The sequence below is a fragment of the Cynoglossus semilaevis genome, chromosome 17 (genome assembly GCF_000523025.1).
Source record: "Cynoglossus semilaevis isolate Cse_v1.0 chromosome 17, Cse_v1.0, whole genome shotgun sequence".
NCBI lineage: Eukaryota > Metazoa > Chordata > Actinopteri > Pleuronectiformes > Cynoglossidae > Cynoglossus > Cynoglossus semilaevis.
Window position 1 is genome coordinate 5,856,283 of NC_024323.1, and position 10,241 is coordinate 5,866,523.

The 10,241-nt window shown below is 41.0% G+C and overlaps 1 protein-coding gene across 6 annotated transcripts in view; it reads right to left on the reverse strand.

The window, feature by feature from the left end:
- Positions 1-5,267: 5,267 nt before the first annotated feature.
- LOC103392844 (adhesion G protein-coupled receptor L1-like) overlaps positions 5,268-10,241 on the reverse strand; it is a 185,543-nt gene continuing 180,569 nt past the window's right edge. For 4 of the 6 annotated variants that reach the window (XM_008329582.3, XM_017040470.2, XM_017040471.2 and 1 more), the window contains one exon: positions 8,688-10,217. In XM_008329582.3, the coding sequence (XP_008327804.1) occupies positions 10,023-10,217 (195 nt within the window). In that variant the 3' untranslated portion in view covers positions 8,688-10,022. Of the gene's footprint in view, positions 7,659-8,687; positions 10,218-10,241 lie in introns of those variants that run through there. The other 2 variants (XM_017040474.2, XM_025064165.1) reach the window with 2 other exon arrangements.

The window sequence follows — 10,241 nt, forward strand, 5'->3', positions numbered from 1 at the left end:
CAAAATCCCTGCTTGAGGCTACGATTATGGACACAGACACTAAGGCTCACAATTACTTAAGGAAATTATTGTCACCTGACAAAGTTCATTGATGATTCAAAATAAGTCAATACCATGGATTTAGAATCACATTGGAATTCAAAAGTGGAAAATTCTGCCACCTAGTGAATGTCTTGGACTAGAATACCAGGGATTTGTGTCAAGTTCTATGATACTTTGCATAAAGAACCATTTGTTTGGCAGCTATTTATTCAAATTAACTTCGATTCAAAACTAATTGTTGTATTTGAAAATTGTGAGCTTAAAACCAAATCAGTACTCCTACTTTTGCCTCACAAAGTGGGTCAAATAATTTAACAAACGACAGACAATTTTTGAAAATGTACCAACCACAACGGTGTGTTTCTGTCCATCTTTTACTTTCTAACACCGTGATACATTCATCAACCGCTAAAGGAACTGTGTAGGTAATTACGCATCACTTGGTTCTTCGAATGTTATGCACCATATGTTAAGGCACTTAAACGATTTGTTGCCAGTGTGACTTGATGTATGGCATTAATTAAAGTAGAACACAAACACGCAGGGGCACAGGCTGGATTTTAATGCATCTCTTTTCTGCATCTCCAGGGACGTGGCGAGGGCTTTGCTTTGAGCCTTGGTTTGTCGGCGTCTGATTCTATTTTTGGCGTGCCTAAATGTGCAGTGACCTTGAAAAGGCCTCCCACTTCTACCTCTCAGATGGACTGAGTACCAGGAAGTGCATCGGGGGTTAGTGTGTTTTCCGCTCACGTTTGCTGTGTATGTGTCACCATGTGAGAGTGTAACGACGTCGGCAGGAACGGGGTGATTGAATGGTCAAGGCTCAGAGCGTCTCCTCTCAGGGAGTTGACTGAAGGGACACGAGTGAGGAAGGAGGGTCAGCAGATGGGTGGATGGGTATCAGCGGGTGGGCTCATCACATGTCATCATACACTACGTGTGCGGCATACAGAGTAACATAAAAAGCAAGAGGCATCCTTCCAGCAAGCCTGCAATTATGGATGAATACTACAGGCTCTGGTGCACATAATAATTAGATATCAGCTAATTAGTTACCAATCAAACACCATTGTAAACGGGATTATGTGCAGTCAAGGAAACAAAACTCGGTGGGAGTTGAACACTGATTAGTTCACATCAAGGATAAGGAGGCTTAAGGAAGGCTCCGAGCCGCAGTAACACAGACACTTAGGTGTGTTATCCCTAAATGATCTTGAGCCGAACACAATCTTTCTGCTTCCTCTGGAGTCTACTGACGGTCGCTGGCTGTTGTGCGCTGCTCCACACACAGCTGCAAGCGAACAGTGTTCCGTTCAGAAGTCACTAAGCCGCACTCACATTACAGTTATTAAAAGATTACATCAGGGATCACACCGCGCTGTTTGATTAATTAACCTCGACTGATGCTTTGTGAAGCTGAATCCAGCCGAGGACGTACGTATGTCCAAAGGTCTGCATGTACATCAGCATACACACGCTACACACATATGAGACGTTCAATGGAGCACTGCCACTACTGTACTGACCCAGGTGAACTGACTCAGGTGAACTGGATCAGCACTGGATCAGTCAGTCCCTGCAGAAACACTGTGTGTGAGGAGCCATTTTATCAGACTGTGTGAAGAATTCTTCATTCAGACAGTGACCTCAATCTCACCCCCACCAATATGGAATCATGGGTCATAAAAAAAAAGACAAAAATAAGAAAAGATTGGAAGTCCACATTCAAGAAACATGGGAGAGTGCCAAATAACAGATGACAGAAATGCATTTAACAAGGTAAAGCTGCCATGTTCTGTGTTTTGTTAATTCAAATAATAATAAAAACATAAATAAAATAAAACACACATACATATACAGGTACAAATAACAAAGCTGTCCTCAATAACCAAGTGACTCATCATATGGATTCCAAGTACCTGCTGTGGTACACATACCTGAATCTGAGAACAACTGTTTTAGCATCATGTTAGAGTATAAAGTGTTTGATTACCTGGTTAAAATCCTGGTTATTCTAGAGAGCCTTAGACACCTGTAGTCCTTTAATTCTCCTAAACCTCACCACTGTTAAGGCGGCCAGAGGAAAAAAATAAGAGATTTTTTTTTTTATTGCAGAATCAAATTCATCTCAACTTCCTCCCTTGCCTTCAAAAGTGGACCAGTGTGGGTTTCTACTCTGCATTTCATCTTCTCGCTGCTTGTTTTTTTCTGTGCATCTCTTTCATCATTCTTATGCTTTGGGCTCCAGCCAGAGTTTGACAGCATCATCAAACTAACCACCGGGTCAAATCTGCATACACATACAGTGTGTAGTTCAAAAGGCCCGCTGACTCAGGACTGGTCTGGGTCGCTCGGCGTCACTACCCTGCATCCCAGGGCGTGGAGGTGAGCAACACAATGCGGCCGTAATCTGCAGGCCGGCCTATGAATAAAACATAACCGCTGCAATAGCCCTTAAATACGTCTTTTCATTTCCATTTTCAAGTGCAAGGCATATTAAAGTTTATGGTGGTGCAAAAGATCAATAATTTCTGTCCACCTTCACACTTTTTAGCACATATGCACAAGCCATACTGTAATATTGCACCGCATCAGCAGCCGGCCATACAGTTACACATTCACACACCACAATGAACTCTCCCAGTGTTCCTGGGACAAATGGTGAAGCTTAAATGATGTAAATTTTCAGCTTTTTTTTTTTACAGGGTCGTAATGACCTGCCATGACGCAAACAATTCAACCACTGGTTCTCCAACTTTTTATACTCTGTACCACCTGAGAAAACATTGAGCTCTCTGAGTACCACCATGATGACCAACATTAGAATATAGCAGCAGAGGCCTTCACTATTAGCTTCCACCACACAGGAGAGATGTTTAGAAATGTTTAGAAAGATGTTTATGTTTAATTGTGCATGGTATGTTTCAGATTTATTTAGTTGAAAATGTAAATGTCCATCCATCCATCCATTTTCATCCGCTATTCCGTTACCAGGTCGCGGGGGCAGCAGTCGCCACCCAAATCACATTGCACCGTACCAACCCCCTAAACCTTCCTGTGGGTGGTGAGTCCATTGGAAGGTACCAAAATGTAAATGTGAAAATGTGAATTTTCCCCATGTACCACTAGAGAGCGTTGGCGTACCACTGGTGGTACGCGTACCACAGTTTGAGAACCACTGACTTAAACAAAACCAATCCCTATGGCCCAGATGGCTGCAAAAGCAATGACCAGGAGAAAAAAAAAAATCAAATTAAAGAAATGAACATCATTGCTCAAGGAAAACATAATCAAGAATTATCTGTATTATTAAGTACAGTTCACAAAAGTCTCAGCGGTACATGGTTCAATTTCTATCTAATAGAAAACCCACAGACAGCTGTGTAAATGGTGCTGTGAGTAAAAACTCCTCGTGTCACAGAGTCACCCACCGCAGCTAGAAGCATCTACAGCCCACTATGTAAAACCAACGCGGCTCCAACAGTGTAATCCCACAAAAATGAGTGTTCTGGGGATGTTCAATACTGACCATGTTCTGCTGTAATACGCCTATTAATCCAGCTTGAGGCTGATTTATTGTCAAATAAATCCCATCTGCACCTGCTGCAGACACACACACAGACGGTGATGGGACTCTGGGTTTTCCTGCCAATGGATGATCATCAGCTCAGCTTTAAGGACAACACTTGGTAAATATAAAAAGAATAGAAAAGAACAAATCAAGTCTGCAGTCTAAGTAACTCAATGCCTGAGAACGGGGGGAAAAAGAATAGAAATTCTATTTCACCTGGGCCAGAGGTGCCCAATAAGTAGATCAGGATTGCAAAGGCAGTACTAGTTGATCAGGAGCAATTAAAATAAAAATAAAAAATACAATTTTTTTTATATTAAATCTCTACGACTAAATTAGCAACAATACCATGACTGAATCATATTGTGCCATACAGCTACAGCTATATAATCAATATATAATGCATATGTAAAGTTTATTTAGCTCTTATGGCTAAATATATATTAAATATTATCAATGTAGGTAGATCACTTTGGTCTGGTCAATTGTATAATCCAACAAAGTCTGGACACCCCTGACCTGGGCTGTCTTTTTGTTGTTGTCAAATGAATTGTTGAGACCTGCTGTTGGCCCAGTTTATAAAAAATGGATGAAGCTTTGTGGCTACAAACAAATGTGAAGCCCTAGAAGTAGCTGGTTTGGGAAGTGACTCGTGTCACTCCATTCATTCATTATTGTTGTTGTATGGGGAGAATGTATAAAATACAGACAAAATCTAAATATATATATTGTGGCATGTTTTTGGAGTGTGGTACAAAATCCACACACAGTTTATACAGAAAGAACTGGACTCGAACAGGAAACCACTTGCTGTAAGGCAAGAATGGTAACCACTTACAGTATTTCACCAGCCGGGATTAAATAAATGACTTAATGGCGCCTTCTTTAATCAGGAGAGGAGAGCAGAGGATCACCTTGTTGGCCGTTCTGTGTCTCCAGGGGAATTATTGTATAAAAGAAGTGCAATAACAGTGATGTTCTTAATATCAGTGTCTAATTCCTAATTAAACCTGGGTATTTATTTCACTATCTTTACTTCCAGTGGAATTGTTCTGTTTGTTAAATAGATGCTGTAAGGAAATAATATTTGTTCCACAGAAGTGCCACCAGTGGGAGTTCTGACCTCCATGTCTCAGCTGCAGGAATGAATTAAGACTATCAGAGAGATTTATAGGTATTTAGCTCATTCAACCTTCTGTGTCGTCCTTTAAGGAAGTCTCGTCTCTTGTCTTTATGAAGACGATCGTCGACTAAGGTGACACCAATTCTTGTTCCTGCTGCGCACAGAAAAGACGATTTGTTACTTTTGTGCTCAGGTTGAAATAATATTGGTAAGGTCTGAGCTGTGTTTTTAATATATAGTTATCAACATGTTATTGTATAAACAGTAACTTATTCCAAGCTGCAGCACTTCTATTTAACTTCAGGGGCTTTGGTTTTGCAGCCACAATTACTGTAGCAATGAAAAAGCTCCATCCATTTCCCATACACGTTCCATGGTTCCATCCTGTACATCCAAACGCTGGCTTGCCTGAAAGGCAATATATATATATATATATATATATATATATATATATATATATATATATATATATATATATATATATATATATATATATATATATATAGTGGTGATGGAGGAGGAGGATTTAAAAAATTCAGACTCTCTTTCTACTGAGTTTATTCCACATCATCATAGAGTAAAGTACTTCAAAATCACTGCATAGTAATAATGTGGACATGTAACAAGAGACGGATAATAAAATAGTTCTACTCTACTCTACTCTATTGTTAGGCTTTTTAAAAAAATCTCCACAGGAAGATCCTACTGTCTGTTCACACTGACCAAAAAAACAAGACAAAATGGCAGTGGATTATTAATATTCACATATTAATTCACACGTTTTCAGAAAGTGAGATGGACCAACAACCACACATTGTCTCTACCTTTACAGGCCGATTGGTTTTATTTATAGAAATCCACACCATAACAGCAGATTAACAGCCTCACTGTAAACGTCTCCAACCCAACCCTCCTCCCTCCCTGTCTTCCACCAACTTTGCTTATAAATATGTGACATCTGTGACACTTTGCTGACTTCATCCCTTGCTCTTTCCCCTCTCGGACTTGTTTCTGCAAAAATAATGACCCTTTGGTCCTGTTTCCACCACAGCACCGTGATACAGGCCGCAAATATGGCCGGGAATAATAATAATAATAAAAAAGGCAGTGTGCCGAAGGGTCAGCTGTGAACGAAGGGGGCTGTGGGCCTGCAGGGAGTTCTGCTGTCTAATGATAGACTGAACAATGCCACGGCTCACTCTCCAATGACACCGAGCTGCAGGGGTGAGACAGGCCCGTGTCAAAGGTTGGCGAGCTAACCTTTTCAGCAACTTTCCACCTGAACACTGCACCACACATGCGTGTCAGTCCCGACACCAGCCTGAAATGGAAATCCTCGTACAGTCAGAGATATGCGTGAAAGCGAACATGAGGGCGCGTTCGCTTCAGTAAATTAGTACCCGCAGTGTTATTATTGTAATTAGAGGGCTTTGAACGAGGTACAAACTCCTGTGACGTGCGCCTCCATCCGACAGCGTGGGCCCGAGACCTTCTACTGTATAATCACTATCATTTACCACCCTACAACACCGCTTTGTTTATTGAGATATTAATCTGGAGTAAACAAAGCTTTTGACAAAACAAATTAACGCTCTCAAAGAAGTGCTGTGCTAATGGAGTCCATTGAGATTGATATTAAACTGTGGGTGAGATGTGTGGAGGCAGGGGCTGGGAGGTGTTGGAAAAAAAACAGAAGCGGGCCCAGGGTGACGCACATTCCTCCCCTCGCACACAGTGTCTGTCTATCTAGTGTTTCCCCCTAAGGGCAGGTCCCAACTGAGCACTGGAGATCAGCATCAGCACATTATGTCTCTTCCAAAGAGGGAGGGAGGGAGGGAGAGGGGGGGAGCTAATGATGATGATGGTGGTGGTGATGAGAATGATGAGGATAAAGATGATAGCCATCATGTGTTTCCCATTAGGTCCTCCACCCTGGAGTGGAGCACTTCATCTTCAGGCCCGCTTGTTAAAATTCATTTGTACTCAGCCGACCGGACAGTGCTGCCACCCTGTGGCGTACGGCAACTGAGCCACAAGATCTGCACTTCATGTCAGTCTCTGCAGCTGAGCTGAGGACGTGTGCAAACTGTCTTTTCATTGGTTTTGACACACAGCTCAAAGGGTCAGCTGTGAGGCCGGGTCATAAACCATCAAACCACAAATGCACCTGTTGCATTCACTGTCCCATGGACCTTCTTTCTAAGCCTCGTCACACACTACAGCTCATACTGCACAATGTTATAAAAAATATATAACAAGAAAAAAATGGTCTTAAATCCTTATGATTCATCATTGTTGTCTTTAACTGTCTGTCTGTTTCAGTCACACACTGTAAAAAGGTAATATTCCAGCAGCTGGCAAAAAAAATCCTTAAAAAAGGTAAATCTCCATACTGAAAGATACAGTAATTCCCATGTTTGAAATAAAATTTAGTGCTGAAATTGTACATGATTATTATACCATTTCTTTTTGGTTTTTAATCTGTTTTAAAACAATGATATTACCAATTAACATGTTTTAAGTGTTATAAATAATGTAACAAATAATGAGATGAAAATTATGGCATATTTTAGTTTAGCCATTGTAAAATTTAAATAAAGAATTAAAAGTTTAAGCACATAGGCCAGTAATTCTACAAGTTTTTTATTTTTTTATTTTAACGTGAATTTTCAGAGATTTGTTAGTGTATTTTCATGGTATCTTTATAGTGAACTGACAATGACTTCCTTTGAAGAATTGGAAATATTACCTTTTTTTTCAGTTGCGGTCACTTTTCTACAGTGCAGCTAGAAGCTGTCCTTTGGGTTCCTCTGGAAACGGGACAGCCAGGCCGTGCCAAATGTCACAGTGACTGCATCTATTTTCTGCTCACGTTCTGCACACGCACACCACTCTTATTTGCTGCAGGTATATGAGGGAGATCTGAGTTAAAAAAAAAAAAATCAAAGAATAAATCAATGTGAATATATATTTTCCCAAAAATGTACATAAAAACCGATAAACCATAACAAATATCAATAAATAAAGAATAACAGAAGGCAAACTCTCAGCTGTGTAAAGGTCAGACAAATTCCAGCTGCATAAAAAGTGCTTCATGACTGTCTCTCTCTTGACAGGTAATTTCTCAAATGTATCGCTTGCATAATGTGGCATATTGGAAACGTGTTCCTTCCAATCAGTCAAGCGTAGCAGTCATTTGCATGGTATATAGTGATCTCCTCTGTCTCCCAGGGTGGTCTGATTCACCCCTGTCCTCAATGCACCTGAACACTTCAAAAAACAAAAAACAAAAACAACTTCGATTTGATTGCTCACGGCCACTCGTTTCCTCCATTGTTTGATATGCATTCAATTCAGGTCTCAAAAAATAGTTTTTATAATGTGTGTGCACATACAAAAGTCAATCAGTCCCTCTTTCTCTCCATCTACATATCAGCCATTCACATTTAACCCTCATCTTAAGGTAGTAAAATTTAAATAAATGCCATCATCCTACATGCTGAACCCATGTTGTTATAGTAATAGCAAATTATTTAGGTATTAGTGACACATTTGTCCCAAAAGGACCAAGTTGTCCTTCTTGCCCTCGTATCGTAAAGTAAAAATGATCAGACTGTTATGATCTTTTGACCTCAAAATAATATTACGTGCTTCGGGACATCACAATGAAGGTGTCCCCCACTGACTACAACCACGACCACAAGAACTGCCTTGCTTGACCAAAAAACATAGACCTTTCAGTAAAACTCCATAACGGAAAGTTCAAAGTTCCAACAGCATTACCAGCACATAATGGATTATATTACATAAGTGGTGCAAAATATTAAATATTTTTTGTGGACATAAAAAATAATCTACATTTGGCATCCCCCCCCCCCCCTTCTCTTTCTTTCTCTCTCCATTGGAGTGACAGGTGGCAGGGGAGGGAGATAGAGTGCATCATTCAAGTCACAAACTCCAAAACATTTTTATTTTTCTCTTTTGGCTGTTTGTTGCAGTACAAGAAGTAATCTTTCATAGTATTTGTTACCTTTTGTTGCTTTTGATCATCTGGTGTCTCTATTTACATAGCAGGAATAAAGTAGATTCATGAATGGATCCTATGTACACGGTTATACAAATTGGTTGACAAGTGCATTTGCGACACCTTGGAGTCTCGGTCGTCACAGCCATACACAGGAATCAAGTCCACTTTAACTGTCTAGGCTCTAACAGCAAAGTACACAGGGAAAAAAGGAAGGGGTCAGGGGCACAAGTCTGCGCTCGCCGGACCCAGAAGAGTTAGATCTAAAGTCAACAAATTTAATACTCTCATCAAAACGATATCAAGGCAGTCTATAAACTTTTTAAATGCCTTACGCAAATCACCAGAGAGAACAGTTGAGAGGTTTGGTCAGTCTTAAGGGGTGCGGGTTCCACACCACCTCAGTCTCCATCTCTGCATCTACTCCACTTCTGTCCATTGTCATTGATTCATCACAAAGAAAGATGAAGGCAACACTGAAACAGCTCTCACTACCAGTTCAAGACAAAAGCTCTTGCTCCATTTTACAGTGATGGATTTATATTTTCACTTCTGATGTTCCTTAATGAGTACTCGAAGATGAATTCCCGTGTGTGTATATGTGTGGTTGTTTTGTGAACGTTCTAGTTTCTGTTCTGGCTCAATAAATGATATTTTTGGCAACAATGAAGAGCTTTCTGTGAGACTTTCTTTTTTTTTTTAGGTTATGATACTGAACTATTTTCCCTTGTCTTCACAGCGACTACTTCTATCAAATAATGATTTGAAAAAGACCCAAAAAGACCTATGGATGTTAAGAAAAGGGAAATGAGATATAAAGTATAAAATGATATTCTTGTCTCTGGAGGCAAGTCTGAAGAACAATTACATAAAAACCTTTAACAAAGTTTTAAAGTTTTGAAATATATGAAGGTAAAGGATGAGTGGGTACATTCAGTGTGCTGGACTTGGCCTCGGGGTACCAAAGGAACAAGGGAAGGACTGGGCTTGGTGAGAGCATAAAAATGCTCTGTTGAAAAACACCCATCACTCATCCCTCCATAAGACAAGGATGGGGGCTGGGGGAGGTTAAAGATAAAGGCTGTTTCTGCAGAGTCAGCCGTGACAACCCCGAAGGTCGCTCCGTTTGTTAAATAAATGTCAAGAGAAAGAAAGGCAACCAAACAAGCAGAAAGTGGAGAGATGCAAGAACGAGGCGGAACAGGAGGAGGGAGAGGTTCTGGCCATGACAGTAGTCCCTAAGTTCCTCCTTCAGGTTCCAGTCACAGGCTGGTGACCAGCTGCATTTGTCCGTCCCCTTCACTGTGGGCAGGCTCTTGGGCCGGATGTCCTTCCCCACTCGGTCTCCGGGGTGGGGCCTGGTAGAAGGTCTGCATGGGAGCGCCACGAGAGCCCAGCGCAGGCCTCCCGGAGCTGTAGTACAGCTCCTCGGGGGGCTGGGCTGAGCGTGGGACCACCTCCAGGGGCGCAGGACTGCTGTC